Source organism: Macrobrachium nipponense, chromosome 19 (assembly GCF_015104395.2).
Source record: "Macrobrachium nipponense isolate FS-2020 chromosome 19, ASM1510439v2, whole genome shotgun sequence".
NCBI lineage: Eukaryota > Metazoa > Arthropoda > Malacostraca > Decapoda > Palaemonidae > Macrobrachium > Macrobrachium nipponense.
Window position 1 is genome coordinate 38,260,874 of NC_061088.1, and position 17,277 is coordinate 38,278,150.

Genomic DNA, 17,277 nt, shown 5'->3' on the forward strand with positions numbered 1-17,277 from the left:
TTCAGAGTAGTTCTATCAGTATACCATGCACTCCAATTAATTCCCTTTGTGTTCTGTTGTTTCTCCAGAAGAACACTGGTGGCACTCACTTGGTGGCACTTGTTATACCAAAATCCACCACCGAACAGTGTCGCACAATTGCCATCTGCAAAATAAAATTTAATTTAGCAGCCAGTTGGCAGTAGTCTCCCTTCATAACACCATGATGTGTGAAAAAATCATCATATAAAATGTACAGCTGCAAAGTCTGATTGGTGCCACTTACCATGAAGGTCATTGTCATGATCTATGGTAGTGAAGGCCATATTGTTATGGTAAGCAAGAGAATCTCCTCCATCACCCGAATATCCACCTACATGGAGGCGGTACTCTCTATCTTCACCCTCCACAATGAAAAAGTTATATTCTACAGATCTTTTTGCTCCATCCCAGTCCTCCATGTTTATACGAAGTATCTGTCTTGCACTACTTGTAAGTGAATGAAGGGCATCATTACCTGTTAGAAAGACAAAACAGGTAAGTTTTATTTTAAAGCTGAGCCAAGAATGTCAAACAAAAAAAGCATATTACAGACAGTAGGGTTTGCATTGATGATACTATATATTCTGTAAAAGCAAGAGAGGCAGTCAATGAGAAATGCTAGGACAGTGCTCAATATAAAAACAGCAGGGTGAAAAAATACTTTATGGGCTAACCACTAACTACTGATCAAATCCTGAGTCAAGATCTAAACCAGCAATGATTAAGAAAATATTTGAGTGCATAACAGTAATTACCCCCAAATTTCATTGTCTTATCAAATTTTTACAACTATCTTTGAACCTGAGTGTACAACCAAATTGTTGCAACTATCCTTGAATCTGTATGACCAAATTGTTACAATAAGTTTAAGTTTTGTTCGAAGAGAGGACATCTACATACCTAATTTGGAACTGGTCATTTACTTCTGAGTAAGTTCACCTTGACCATATCCGAGTTTGGGAATCTCATTCTTACCTTACTTGAAGATTGTAGTAGTCTTGAGATTTGGATTTAAAAATTATTTTGGGGTGAATTCTCAGGACTTTATAAGAGGTAAGCCGTAAATATACCTTATTTCACAATCTTTATTAAAAATTAATTCATTGAGTCTTGGTTAAAATTTTTTTTCTAAATCCCCTAATGCCATTAGGAAAGTCACCAAAAAGATTAACATCTGTAGTATATCCACGGGATTCGCAGGGGAAAATCCATGAATACTTGACACCCTCCCTCGAAAAATGCTGTATTTTGATAGTTCAAACGCCAAACATACCTTAAAATGTCATCCATAACACTTAAAATATAATTTCAAAGTCATCTTACAACAACTTGTGACCACCTTGATGTGGAGAGGGGGCTATCGAACCCCTGGAATTTTTTTCCTAGCTTCGTACCCAAGAGTCCCATATTAATAATTAAGTATTTTAGGATTAATATTTGTGGATTTTTCCACCTTATGTCAAAATTTACAAAATCTGATATATAGGAAAATATATCATTTCTTTAAATGGAGTTAATCTGAAGCTAATTAGTGGAACTTTGGTAGAACCATCATCTACCTGACAATGTTTGGACCTGTTTTTTCAGGCGGAAATTATTCTATGGAGCTGGGCCACACATTCCAGGGGGTCTAGTTCTAGGAATAGGACTCTCGGTATTCTGTCCGGTTTGCTCATAATGTGATTAGGATGGGGATGACTGTACGTATTATAATACTTCAGTCCTAGCAAATGGGATTTGCTTACACTTGGGCCATACTAATCATGTTATGCCCTCCTTTTTAGGTAGGGTAGGGACACGGACATTTGGGAGTCTGTTCCCACTTGTGCCATCAGTGGAAGACTGAACCTCATAAAAAGTCAATGGTATCTTTTCAAGATTTACAGATCTTTTTTCTCCCAATCTTTATGGATCATAGACCTATAGATATAAATACCCCTGGTGATGGAAAAATCCTGGCACAGCCAATGACTATTGGAACGTCACTTCCGATTTTCCATAGTACGTCTTCAAACAATGTAAATGCTAGAAAGGTACTACACCGTGTTCTAAGTAAAATATCAAATCCAGAACACTCTTTGGGGTGCATAGAAATTTAATAAGAAACAAATAAAAACCAATGGTATACTAATATCATAACTGAACCATACATAAACAATAATTCTGAATTAGAGACAAGTAATCCTCCCAAACCCCTCATCAATTCAACAGTTAGCCACCTATACAGAAAACTATAATTCTAATACACAAGAAACAAACATAAAACAAGGACTGAAAAGCAACAAAAGTTACTGAATGAATCCCACATAGGTGCATTTTTTATTACTTTGCTTCTCTGGAACAGATAACTTCAGTAGATACCTCACTGTGTTTAGTCGGGACTTAATTAGCTGAAAGACTTGAGTGGAATGTCCTGGATGACTCGTACTGGTGGCCACTTTCCCATTGTACTAAATCATTTAAATAATAAAATATTGCCACCCGTAAAATATAATACATACTATCCAAAAAGTAGATTGGGACAATTATAATATACCTACCAGAAATATACCATCATTTTTGCATAACCAAAACCACAAGACAGCATGTGAATTTTTCACAAATTCCATAAATGCTGCCAATAAAGCCATACCTAAAAAAAAACCACACCCAAAAAATTCCCCTGTCCCATGGTGGTCTCCAAACCTTAACTTTAAGTAAAATCAAACAAACATAAGTCGAAATCTTAGCAGACTTAAAACACAGCTCAAACCCTTAACAAATTGACCAGCAATACTAACATTCTAAACAAGATAGTAGTAATGAACATAATTATATTATAAATTATATAATGCCAAATTCCAAAATTTAATGCCTGAGAAAATATCATGGAAAAATGATGTATCAAGCTTATCAACAAATACAGCTACAAAAGATATACGGCAAAAATTAAGGAAAATTAACAGATAATATATAATACATCCAAGAAGTCCAATAAACCAAAATGGGAAATTATATCATGACCCATATGAAATATCTATAACAACAAGTTAACACTTTGAAACTGTAAGTGCCTACTCCAATCTAAACGAATATTTTCAAAATATAAGAAAACAAGGAAAAGACGCCATACTCAAATTTGAAACTATTGAAGATCTGAAACATAATTAAGCATTTAATATGGATGAATTAAATAATACTACTCTAAATTTATGTTACCCATCGGCCCCGGACCATGATAAATTATCATTCGAAATAATAGACACTAGCCCCATTGCCAAATCATATTTATTAAATTCTATAACACCATCCGGATGAAACGTGTTTTTCCAGATAAATGGAAACAAGTTATCATTATCCAAATAAACAAACCTTGAGAAGATTCAAGTGTGTAATCCATCCAATTATAGACCAATGTCTTTGCCAAGCTGTTTATGTAAAATATTAGATAAAATAGTGAATAAACGACTAACATGTCATAACAAAAGAATCAATTCTAACATCATCACAATCAGGATCAATAGCTGGTCGATATCATATCAAAAATGGATAATCAGAAAAAATTAAGTGACAATATTTTTTTATACGGAAACAGCATATGATACAACATGGAGACAATATCATGAAAAAGTTTCACTTTACAGGAATAAGAGGTCATTTACCAACTTTAATTAAAAATGTTCTCAAATTGAACTTTCCAAATTCGAATAGACAATCATGTTCAAATTTTTATAAATTAGAGGGAATCCCTCAAGGCAGTGTCCTAAGCTGTACTTTATTTGCTTTAGTAATCAACGACATCACACATGTACCAAAAGGAGTTAAAAACGGCTTGTACGTCGATGACTTTACCATATGCTATACAAGTAGCATGCTAAAACATGCCCAAAGAATCCTCAATATAGCCATCACAGATATTACCAACTAGGCAAATTCAGTAGGATTCCAATTTTTCATAAATATAACAAATGCAATTATTTTCTAGAGAAAAAAAGATGGTTAAAACATCAAATAATTAAGTTATATCTTTATAAAACTGAAATTAAATTTTGCACAAATATTAAATACCTAGGAATGGTGTTCAATCAACACCTGATCTGGAAAGCACACCTCAAATATATTAAAGCAAGAGGCATAAAAGCCCTTGACATATTGGAAAAATTATCACAAACCAAGTGGGGAACTGGACAATAACACAGTGGTAATGTTATACAAAGCAACTGTATTATCTATGATAGATTATTGTTGCCCAACACATTCATCTGCTTCAGAAACATTAAAAACACTAGATGCATTACATCATGAAGGAAGACTATTGTGTAAGGGAGCATTTCAATCATCCCCAATAAGCTCCCTGTTAGCAGAAGCAGGTATATTACCCCTAAAACATCAACATAATAACTATGTGTAGTGGCCTTTCCCTTCAAACTAGAACATCTCCTGCTGCTACCTGCTTTTTGAATTATAATTGAAGATTTGAAAAAGTTAGTGCTAGCCCTTTCCCAGAAAGAACCAAATACCTATTTAATGAATTCAAATACAGGCAGTCCCTGTGGGAAGTTTGTTTCACACGTGGGAAGATTGAAAGAATATACACTACAAATTACGAGGGTAATTCCTTCCACTGAATGTCCTCTGGTAATAAGATAAATTGTATGGAACGGGCTGTTATGCACACAATTCTTCTGTGCACATAACGTGTTTTCAGACTTGTGTCAGGAAATCCAAAGGATTAATAAACGGCTTTGTAAGTTTAAGTAGCCTCATTAAAATCAGGTCAAGAGTAATTTAGGTTAGTTCAATTGAACTAATGGGAACTGAGTAAATTAAACCAAGGCCATAAGATTTCCAGGGAAGTTCAGTTAGGCCAGGGAATTTAATTAAGTTTCGACCCGGTTAAAGTAAAGCTAAGGTAAACTAATCACAAACAATAATGGTAAGTATACAGACAGACCTAATTTTGGCTAAATGTTCTATTACGCCCATGTAGTTACGTAAACCCATGCAAAATTGTTCAGTCTAAGTCTATGCACAATTAATTTTCAAACTCCAATATTACAACAGCTTAACTATGTAAAAAGGGCTCTAAAATTAACTAAGCTAAGGAAAACAGTGCACTATGTCTTAAACAAGCAAGTTCTATGTTAATTGATGAAACTGCTTCCTATCGAACGACTGTTGACTCGAATCGTCAGCTGCGATCATGGTGACCTAGCCTATATGGGAATCGTAATATCGACCTACCTTAAAGTTAGTTCAGTTTGGACAATCATATCTTAATTCACCCCTAAACAGAAAACAAATCCTATCTATTTAGTCAGTAAAACCAGCGACCTCTAATTATGTTCGTAGAAATAAATGGGTACGTTGATCAAATTTATTCTACTTACCGACACGTTCCGACGAAAGAGTAGTTTAGAAGGCCGCTTCAAATTTTGGTTGTAGATAAGGAATCGGAAAGGATATGGGATAGGAAGGGTACAAAATAGTAAGGGAGGTAATATGAACCAATTATCTTATGGGTTATTAAGTTCTACAACCATAAACTATGTTAACCCTTTACTGCCGACTGGACGTATTTTACGGCGACATTTTTTGTCTCTCGTGTGCCGACTGGACGTATTTTACGTCGACTTAAGTTTTTTTAAAATTCGCGGAAAAATACTTATAGGCCTACCAGCCTAAAACTTTTGAATCACGCGCCTTGGGGGATGCTGGGAGTTCACGGATCAAGGTGTTGTTTTGTTTACAATCGTTACGCAGGCGCGCAAGCGCGAATTTCTTTCTTGCTGCACTAAAAAGTATCTGTGACACATCTCGGAAATTATTTCGTCACTTTGACAATTTTTGTACTATTGTAAATTTGAAGTATTATATATGAAAATGTGCGCATTTTTATGTAGAATACAACAATAAAATACTCATGATTGTAGCTTTTATCAGTTTTGAGATATTTTCATAAATAACGAAAACTGCCAAAATTTCAACCTTCGGTCAACTTTGACTCTACCGAAATGGTCGAAAAACGCAATTGTAAGCTAAAACTCTTATATTTTAGTAATATTCAATCAATTACCTTAATTTTGCAACTAATTGGAAGTCTCTAGCACAATATTTCGATTTATGGTGAATTTATGAAAAAACCTTTTCCTTACGTCCGCGCGGTAACTCTTCCGAAAAAAATCATACATGCGATTGTGGTAATGTTTGCACCATTTTAAAATTAGCCGTTATATAAAGTTTTATGTATGGAAATGTGCGCAATTTCATGCACAATACAACTAAAAACAACCCATGGTTGTAGCTTTTATCAGTTTTGAGATATTTTCATATAAATAAAGATAATTGCCAAAATTTCAACCTTCGGTCAACTTTGACTCTACCGAAATGGTCGACGCAATTGTAAGCTAAAATGCTTATATTCTAGTAATATTCAAGCATTTACCTTCATTTTTGCAACAAAAACTTGAAGTCTCTAGCACAAATATTTTCGATTTATGGTGAATTTATGAAAAAAAATAACATTTTCTTTACGTACCGCGCGGTAAGGGTTAACTCTTCCGAAAAAATCATACGTGCGATTGTGGTAATGTTTGCACCAATTTAAATTAGCCGTTACATAAATTTCTATATATGAAAATGTGCGCAATTTCATGTAGAATACAACAAAAATATAATTGAAGGTTGTAGCTTTTCTCATTTTCGAAATATTTGCATATAAATCACGATAAATAGAAAAAAAACCACGTTCGGTCAACTTTGACTCTACTGAAATGGTCGAAAAACGCAATTATAAGCTAAAACTCTTACAGTCTAGTAATATTCAGTCATTTATCTTCATCTTGAAATAAATTCGAAGTCCTATAGCAAAATATTTCGATTTATGGTGAATTTAAAAAAAAATCTTTCCTTCCCTCCGCGCGCGGATTCTCCGCCACAAATCTCCGAAATGCGTACGTCCCATTCTCGGAATATTTGCTCCGTTTCATATTAGGCATTTCATAGAGTTTTATATATGAAAATGTGCGCAATTTCATGTAAAATTAAAACGAAAAAATATTTGAAGGTTGTAGCTTTTCTTATTTCCGAAATAATTGCATATAAAAAATATATATAAAAAAATTCGACATTCGGTCAACTTTAACTCGTCAGATATAGTCGAAAACTGCAATTGTAAGCTAATACTCTTACAGTATAGTAATATTCAATTATTTGTCTTCATTTTGAAAGAAATTGGAAGTCTCTAGGACAATATTAGATTTATGGTGAATTTTTGAAAAAAAATATTTGTTTACGTCCACGCGTTACGAAATCATGCATTATTTTGTGATAATATTTTCTCTGTGTTGCTTTTATCGTTTTACAATGTGTTATATACCAAAATTATTGCAATTTAGTGTACATTACAAAAAAAAAAAAAGTAACTTGTTACCTTTAACCGTTTAGCGCACAGCGCAATTTGAATACAATTATATATGAAATTTTGTTTTTGTGCTATCATATATCGCATTATTTATATATGATAATGATAATTTTTTTCATTTCTGATGGTTGCATACTAAATTTCAGCCAAAAAAAAAAAAAAACAAAAAAAAAAAAAAAAAAAAAAAAAAAAAAAAAAAAAGAGCCAAAAATGAACTCTTAATCTTGAAAACTAAGCGCGCTGTGATTTTTTGAAAAGAATATTTTTTCCGCTTCCGCGCTCACTCTGAAACACCTCCGGCACACGGGAGACAATTTTTTGTTTACCGCTTCGGCGTTTAAGGGTTAATTATACTCAGGAAGAAGTTGACGAAACAAGTTGTCATGCGTCTGCCATGCTGTATGTTTAAACAAGGCCTAACCAGCCCGCCCTCGGCCTATAGCCGCAAAAAAAAAAAAAAAAAAAAAAAAAAAAAAAAAAAAAAAAAAAAAAAAAAAAAAAAAAGAAAAAAAAAAAAAAAAAAAAAAAAAAAAAAAAAAAAAAAACAAAAAAAAAAAAAAAAAGTATACGCCAGGTCAGTGGTTCTTATCACACCTTATATCAATTAAATCAATTTCTTAACTAATTTGAAAGGACATTTAAATCTATTTATTAAATTAATATAAAATTTTTAAAATGCTAAGTAAAATTAATAAAAGTATTTAAGATACAGTATTAAAAAAATTTTGCTAAGCCCACTAAAGAAAATGGAGTATAGTGATTTGTAGCTCTTAGCAGTGACTTTGTTAAGGTTAGAAAACAGATATGTACAAAATAAATTTACAAAATGAAACTTGGTAGTATATGTGCCGATAACCAGTTAATGATGCCTCATGTTATGGCTAACAGTTTGAACGGGGGAAAAGCGTAGACGTCCATCCCCGTCCAGTCCCATAGGATGGCATCTATTGCTATCGCTCCCGGGTCGAGAACCGGGAAGCAATAAATAGGAAGCCTCTTCGTTTTTGAGGTTGCGAAGAGGTCCACTAGCGGGCGTCCCCATAGTTTCCATAACTCTTGGCAGACCTCTAGGTGGAGAGTCCATTCCGTGGCAAGCAGTTGATGTTGGGGGCTTAGAAGATCCACCCGGACATTTTGCACTCCCGAAACGAACCTCGTCAGGATTACTATGTTCCAAGCTTTCGCCCATAGGAGGATTTCTCTTGCTATCTCGAACAGGGACCGAGAGTGTCCCCCCCCTGTTTTTTTATATATGCGAGAGCTGTGGTGTTGTCCGAGTTGATCTGGACAACTCGGCCCACCACTCTTTCCTCGAAGAATTGGAGAGCTAACCGAATAGCTTCCAACTCTTTTAGGTTTATGCGCCAGGACCTCTGTTCCCCTCTCCAGAGGCCTGACACTTCCTCCTTGCCTAGTGTTGCTCTCCAGCCCGCCATGGATGCGTCTGAGAACAACACTAGGTCGGGGCTCAAAAGGCTGAGGGACAGTCCTTCTGACAGTTTGACTGGATCTTGCCACCACTTCAGGTGATCCTTGACCGATTGGGAAATTATCAATGTCGTGTCTAGATCTTGCTTGTCTTTCCAGTTTTCTGCTAGAAAAAACTGGAGTGGCCTGAGGTGCAGCCTCCCCAGGGAAACAAACTTCTCCAGCAAGGAAATGGTTCCCAGCCGACTCATCCATTCCTTCCCTAAGAAAGCTGACACTTTTTCTAAGCATTTCTGCTGACGTTCCCTGGATGGAAAAGGTTGAAAAGCCACTGAATCCATCTGAATCCCCAGATACACAATGGACTGCATGGGGATCAGATGGGACTTTTCGTAATTGACTATTAGGCCTAGGGCCTTCGTCAGCTGTAACGTCGTTTGAAGGTCCCCCAGACACCTTGACTCCGAAGATGATCTGATTAGCCAGTCGTCCAGGTAAAGCGAGACCCTCATTTTTGATAGGTGAAGCTATTTCGCCACATTTCGCATGAGAAGAGTGAATACCATTGGCGCCGTACTTAGTCCAAAGCATAGAGCCCTGAACTGGAAGACCTGTCCCTTCAAGACAAACCTCAGGAACTTTCTTGATTGAGGATGAATCGGGACGTGGAAGTACGCGTCTTGGAGATCCAATGACACCATCCAGTCTCCTGGTCTTAAAGCCCCTAGTACCGACTGGGACGTTTCCATCCAGAACTTTTCTTTTCTCACGAAAAGGTTCAGCCTGCTGACGTCTAGGACAGGCCTCCATCCCCCAGACTGCTTTGGAACCAGGAATAACCTGTTGTAGAAGCCTGGGGAATCAAACATTAGGACTTCTTCTACGGCTCTCTTCTCTAACATCTGATCTAAAAGGTCGAGCAATATCTGTTGCTTCTCCGGCTGGTATGAGGGCGACAGGTCTATAGGCTTCGTGCTCAATGGAGGAGCAGAGGGGAAAGGGATCTTGTATCCTCTCTCGATTATATCGAGGGACCAGGTGTCCGACCCTCTTATTCTCCACGCATGAGCAAAAAATGCTTGTCTTGCTCCGACAGGTGCCTGAAGGGCAGAAATGTCAATTTTTTCCTCTGTTTTTTGAGGAGACCTTGCCTCTAGAGAACCCCCTTCCTCGAGGAAAAGCTCTCGAGGAAGGAGCTCCAAGAAAGGGCTTAAACTTCTTCTTGGGGGCTTGTGTGGCTGAGGTAGAAGCCTGGGCTGTAGGACGTCTGGAAGACTGTGTCAAGAGGTCCTGCGTCGCCTTTTCCTGCAGGTTAACTGACAGATCTTTTATCATGGACTGCGGGAAAAGATGTGTCGAAAAAGGGGCGAACAACAATTCTGCCTTCTGCGTAGGAATCACTTGATTTCGCTGCAAAACTGCAGTATAGAGATCTCTTCTTTAGGAGTCCAGTAGCGAAATGGGATGCCAGTTCATCAGAGCCATCCCTTACTGCCCTATCCATACATGCTAACACGCTGGATAATTCTTCCAATGAAATCGAGTCTGGGCTTTTGGATTGTAAGTCCAGGGCCCCCAAGCACCAATCCAGGAAGTTAAATATTTCTAAGGTCCTGAAGATCCCTTTCAGATGGTGATCAATTTCCGACATGGTCCAGGAAACTTTTGCCGATGAAAGGTACGACCTCCTCGGAGCGTCAACCAAGTTAGCGAAGTCGCCTTGGGAGGAAGACGGAGCTTTCAGTCCCGCTTCCTCTCCCGTTTCGTACCAGATTCCTGCTCTCCCGCTTAGTCTCGATGGAGGAAGAGCAAAGGAAGTGTTGCCTTTTGCCTTCCTAGAGTCCATCCAATCTTGGATTCTTTTAAATGCTCTCTTCGCAGAGAGCGAAGTGGCCATTTTAACGAAGCCAGGTGCTTTCCTGGTCTTCGATGAGGCCAACTGTGAAGGCGGAGAGCAAGGAACTGGTGCCTGAAACTTATCTGGGAACAAGTTTTTCAGAAGGTGAGTCAACGTCTTATAATCCGAGGAGGATGACGTTGTTGGCTCTTCATCGTCCACAGGACACAAATCACTAGACGATTCTCCTTCTTCTCTAGCAGCAGCGTCCTTCAAAGACCGTGATGTTATTAATCCCTGAGGCCCTGTTCGCAAGAGGTTGCCTCTGTCTGAAGTAGGGTTAGAAGTAGAAATCCGTTTCTGTTTCACCGCTAACTTCGACACTAAGATCTTGGAAGGTAACATCCCGCGGAACATCCTGAAGAGTATCATCTTTATACATAGGTGACGAATGAAAAGGTTGAGAAGGAGGACGTGAAGCGTCCTCTTCTCTAAAACCTCTCTTAAGAGGGCGACAAGGACGACGGCCGCCTATGCGACGTCTTGCGCCCTTGCACCGATCTGACGCCCCCTCCACAACACTAGATGCACCAACACTTTCATTGCACTTCAACACATCCGATTGTAGCACGAGCACTTTTGACTCCAGGGCACGAATCAACTCCATGATCGTAGAGAGCACGTTTCCATCTGTAGATACCTCCTGATTGCCCGAAGGCAACACTACAGGGTTAGGTTCAATAAAATCTACAGGGAGGGTCGATGGTGATACAATATTACCCTGACTTCTATTCATAGAAGCACTCCTGGAGGAAGACCACCTAATTCTATCACGCTCAAGCTTTCTTATATAAGAATCGTACGCCTTCCACTCAAGATCTGTCAATTCCTCACACTCGATGCATCTATCGTTCAACAAACACACATGACCTCGACATTTCGTGCACACAGAGTGAGGGTCTACCGAAGCTTTCGGTAGCCTCACCTTACATTCTTGCACAGCACACACACTGAAACTAGTACTAGATCCAGACATCTTATTAAAGAAAAGTCAAAGCCAAAATCCAAATCAAACCACTATCGCGTATGCCAAGCCAACAATCCAGTCCAAAAAAACAAAAGTCAATCAGGATACTCAAGGCAAATAAGTTTTATGCATGACACTTACCTGGCAGGTATATATATAGCTTATCCTCTTGACGCACTGGCAGAATTTCAAAACTCGCGGCAACCGCTAGTACACTGGTAGTTCAGGTGATGGCCACCCCGCTCCCGTGGCGCTGGTACTTGGAACTATTCCCGTTTTCCTCAGATTTTCTCTGCCAGCCGAACCGGCAACATCGTTGTTGGTTCTCTGTTAGAATTTCCTGCTCGTTATCTGACTTTTGGATATTGGTATCGTATTCACGAAGTTAAGAGTGGCAATCGCATTTTGTTTGGACCTTGTTTAGTATGTCTGATTCAGGAAGTATGTTTAGAGTTTGTGTGAAAGAAGGGTGTAAAGTGAGACTGCCGAAATCATCGGTAGATCCACATACTATTTGTAAGAAGTGTCGGGAGTTTGTATGTACGTGGGACAATAGGTGCAATGAATGTCAGTGTCTGAATGAGAAAGAGTGGAAGGCTCTTATGAAGTATGTGGAGAGATTAGAAAAAGATCGGGTTAGAAGATCTGTATCTAGGAGTGAAAGATCGGGATCTTCGAGTAAACCTTTGGATGAATCTTTGCATGTGTCTTCTCCAGCTCATTCACATGTAGATGTAGCACCTTCCCCCCAGGTTTCTCCTGCTCCAGTTGCTGTATCTGAGGATACTACTGATCCACAATAGTGAAAGTGTTCGCTGCCCTTGCGTCCATGGGAGACCAAATTAAACGATTAACAGACAAAGTGGAAGTGTTTGGTGACAGTGTAGTGGAGGGGCGCCTGATCGTCTCTCTCGTGCTCCTAGACCGAGACCTCTGTCAAGCTCCCAGACCCAAGGGAGAAGGCATGTCGACAGTCGAAGGGAGGCGAGAGGGGTTGACTTGCGATCAGTCGTCCTTCAGGCAGTTCCTGTTGATAAGTCCCAGGCTGCTGCAGTACGCCATAGAAAAGGCGATACTGGGAAGTGCCGTTATTCTTCGGATAGTTCAGCCTCGGGAAGGAGTAGGCGGTTCGCGGAAGTATCGCGTCCTCTCAAGAGGTCATACTTTCCGTCCTCTTCACAGGAGGAAAGGGCTTTCGACCAAGAAGGGTGGAGTAGCCCTGAGATTTTTTCATCGGAGGATGAAGAGGTGATCCCTATCAAAAGAAGAGGATTTCACGTCAGTTGGAAGTTCGCTCGCCGCTTCGTGTTAGCCCGGTGCGTCCTCGATCTCCTCATCATCAGGAGTCTCGTAAGGAGGCGGAAACGAAGGAGGTGCTGCGGGACATGCAGCAGAGATTGGCAGTGATTGTTCAATCATGGGAGAAGCCCGAACAACCTTCGGTTAGACGTAAGGACTCGTCTCTCCCGGTTAAGTCCTCCAAGAGGACGCAGGACGTACAACGCGATCCAGGACGCAGTGCGTCCCTTAAGAAGGACGAAGTACAGGACGCAGGACGCAAGAGGAGAAGTGATGGACGCATGGTGGACGCATACGTTCAGGAGGACGCAGGACGCAGGCGGCAGCAAGTCAAAACATTGTCTCGACAAGGAAGAGAGGAGTTTTATAGGGAGTCAGTGCCGCATTCGCTTTCTAAACAGGAGCTGCATAAGGACTCTGAATTGGAGAGTCAGCAGGATCTTGGTTTTCAAGATATTTCTTCGCAGGAGGAAGAATTTGCGGAGAGTGCGGAAGAGGACAAGACGGAAGCTCCTTCTTCGGACTACAGGAGGCTAACAGAGTGCCTTCTTTCTTTGTTTGAAGGAGATTTTCAACCTTCAGGCCCGCCATCGCCCTTTGTCGCAATTTTCGAAGACGAAGACAGCCAAGAAATCGTCGTTTTTGAAAATGACTTTGTCCATTTCGGCCAAGAAAGCCTTCAACGCGTAAATGAGTGGTTGAAGGAGAAGAAAGAGTCGGGGAAGACTTCTTTTGTATTTCCTCCGGCCAAGTTGGCTTCGAAGTCTGGTGTTTGGTATGCTACGGGGGAAAGTCTTGGCCTGGGAGTGCCTGCCTCCTCCCAGGGAGACTTTTCCAACATAGTGGATAGCTCCCGTAGACATGCTTTGCATTCAGCCAAAGTGTGGTGGACTTCGTCGGAGTTCGACCATTTACTCAAAGGTATCTTTAGGACCTTTGAGGTGTTTAATTTTCTTGACTGGTCGTTGGGGGCCCTGGCTCGAACTTCGGAGATGGAAGAGTCGTCAGTATCCGAGTTGTCGAGAAGTATTATGTCCTGTATGGATAAAGCCTTGAGAGATGGAGCTAATGAATTTGGCTTCAATTTTTACAGCAGGCGTCTTGAAGAAAAGACATCTCTTATGCTCGTTCGCTGCTAAAGGAGTGTCGAACGCGCAAAAGTCGGAGTTGATGTTCTCTCCTCTGTCAGGACAGCTCTTCCCGCAAGAGATCATTAAGGACATATCTCTCTCCCTCACTCAGAAGGCGACTCAAGATCTTCTTACGTCATCGGTAAGGAAGTATTTACCTTCTAAGGTCATGAATAAGACTACGAAGGATACGAAGACAGCACAGCAGCCCTTTCGGGGTAGGACTTTCGCTCGACCAGCATTTAGAGGGAAAAGAGTTCCAACCAAAAGAGGGGCCAAAACTTCAACCAAACAATGAGTCAGAAGTCCTCCAGACTTGTGTGGGGGCCAGACTTTTAGACTTCTGGGAAGTCTGGCAAAGCAAAGGAGCGGATCCTTGGTCCGTAAAGGTAGCGAAGGAAGGGTACAAGATTCCCTTTCTCAAGAAACCACCTCTCGCTACAGCTCCGAGAGCCCTAGGGGCTCATTACATCGATTTAGAGAAGAGAGAGGCTCTTTGGCATCAGGTCGTCACCATGATAGAAAAGGGGGCAATAGAACCGGTTCTGGATCACGAATCCCCAGGGTTTTACAACCGTCTGTTTCTAGTACCGAAATCATCAGGAAGTTGGAGGCCGGTACTGGACGTAAGCCAGCTAAACTTGTTCGTAGAAAAGACCAAGTTTACGATGGAGACGAACGATTCAGTACTGGCAGCGGTACGACCAGGGGACTAGATGGTAACACTGGACCTTCAGGATGCGTACTTCCATATTCCAATTCATCCAAGGTCCAGGAAATATTTGAGATTCGTGATCCAGGGAAGGATTTATCAATTCAAAGCCCTGTGTTTCGGGCTGTGCACGGCTCCTCAAATTTTTACAAGAATGATGTCGAATGTGGCGAAGTGGCTTCATTTGGCAGGAGTCAGAGTCTCTCTCTACCTCGACGATTGGCTCATAAGAGCACAATCAAAACAGCAATGTCTGGAGGACACGGACGTAACATTGGAATTAACTCAGCAACTGGGTCTGATGGTGAACCTGGAAAAAGTCACGATTGATCCCCTCTCAGGAACTAGTTTATTTGGGGATTCTGATATCCTCAGTGACTTTTCGGGCTTTCCGTCACCCGAAAGGCAGACCATGTGTATACGGAAAGTGCAAGAATTCCTAATGAAAGACCAATGCTCAGCGAGAGAGTGGATGAGCCTGCTGGGGACACTCTCTTCGTTAGAGCGGTTTCATTTCACTAGGGAGACTTCACATGAGGCCCTTACAGTTCTTTCTGAACGAAGTCTGGCCAAGAAGATCGCAACCAGATTCCTTCCGGTTTCCAATTCCTTCGAAGATAAAGGAGGAACTAAAGTGGTGGCTAGTTCCGGAGAGGTTGTCAGAGGGTACGTCACTCCAGCAGAGGAACCCAGACCGGATATTATTTTCCGACGCGTCAGACGCAGGCTGGGGAGCGACGCTGGGCCCTCGGGAGGAGTCAGGCCTTTGGAGCGAAGAAGAAAAGGCATGGCACATAAACAGGAAGGAACTGATGGCGATCTTCTTGGCTATGAAAGCGTTCAGACCGTGGATCAGCGGCAAAGTGGTGCAGATGAACGCGGACAATACCACAGCTCTGGCATATATACGGAAACAAGGAGGAACCCACTCGTTGTCCCTTTGCAACCTGGCGAAGGAGATTCTTCTTTGGTCGCAGAGAGAAAACGTCACCCTGCTCACCAGGTTCATTCAGGGAGAGAAGAACGTCAGGGCGGATCTGTTGAGCAGGGACGGACAAGTGCTTTCCACGGAGTGGATGTTGCATCTTCAAGTATGCCAGAGACTGTGGAAGCTCTGGGGCACTCCAGTAGTGGATCTTTTCGCTACCGCAGCGACGAAGAGGTTACCGAACTATTGTTCTCCAATCCCGGACCCTCTTGCAGTCGCAGTCGATGCCTTCCTACTAGATTGGACGGGTCTAGATGCGTACGCTTTTCCCCCGTTCAAGATTTTAGGAAAGGTAATGAAAAAATTCAGGGAAAGTCGAGGAACAAGGCTGACCCTGATAGCCCCATACTGGCCGGCCCAAACGTGGTTCACAGAGGTACTGGAATGGACAGTAGATTCTCCGAGAAGTCTACCCACGAGAGTAGATCTTCTCAAACAACCCCACTTCGACAGGTTCCACAAGAACACCCTCGCTCTGGGTCTGACTGCGTTCAGACTATCGAAAGACTTGTCAGAGCGAGGGGTTTTCTAGAGAAGCAGCGAAGGCAGTTGCAAGAGCACGAAGGCCATCGACTATCAAAGTGTACCAGTCGAAGTGGGAGAACTTCCGTAAATGGTGTAAGAATCGGAAGATTTCTTCATCCAGTACCTCTGTGACACAGATTGCAGATTTCCTGCTATACCTGAAGAAAGAACTAGGTTTGGCTAATCAGACGATTAGAGGCTATAAGTGTATGTTGTCTGCAGTGTTTAGACACAGAGGTTTAAACCTGTCCAATGACGCAGATCTTAGAGATCTCCTCAGATCGTTTGATACAAAGAAGGATCGACGGTGCAGAACCCCTTCTTGGAATTTGGATGTCGTTCTCAAATTCTTGGAGACGGATAAGTTCGAACCTATGGGCAGTGCGCCTTTGCGAGAGCTAACGAAGAAAACTATCTTCTTAGTAGCCTTAGCTACAGCTAAAAGGATTAGCGAGCTGCAAGCTATTGACAAGCAAATAGGATGGAAGCACAACAAAGCAGTTTGTTCTTTTCAACAGGAGTTCTTAGCAAAGAATGAGAATCCTTCGCATCCATGGCCAAGATCATTTGAGATTGAAGGACTGGCTGATCTGGTAGGTCAAGAACAAGAAAGGGTTCTTTGCCCAGTAAGAGCCTTACGGTTTTACGTAGAAAGAACAAGAAGCATTAGGGGAACTTCATGTTCTCTGTGGTGCTCCGTTAAAGATCCTACTAGACCTATGTCTAAAAACGCAATGGCTTTCTTTGTAAGAGAAGTCATTAAAGATGCTCATTTGCTTTGTCAGGAGGAATGCTTCGGTATAATTAAAGTTAAAGCTCATGAGGTGAGAGCAGTAGCTACGTCCTTAGCATTCAGGAAAAATTTAGCCCTCAAGGACATTATAGATTCAACGTATTGGAGGACAAAC

At 41.0% G+C, this 17,277-nt stretch overlaps 1 protein-coding gene across 1 annotated transcript in view; it reads right to left on the reverse strand.

Moving 5' to 3' along the window:
• LOC135211457 (angiopoietin-related protein 7-like) overlaps nt 1-17,277 on the reverse strand; it is a 142,177-nt gene that overhangs the window by 10,478 nt on the left and 114,422 nt on the right. The window contains exons 6-7 of the mRNA XM_064244769.1: nt 266-496; nt 2-145 (exon numbers count right to left, since the gene is read on the reverse strand). Coding sequence (XP_064100839.1) covers nt 2-145; nt 266-496 — 375 coding nt within the window. The remainder of the gene's footprint in view (nt 1; nt 146-265; nt 497-17,277) is intronic.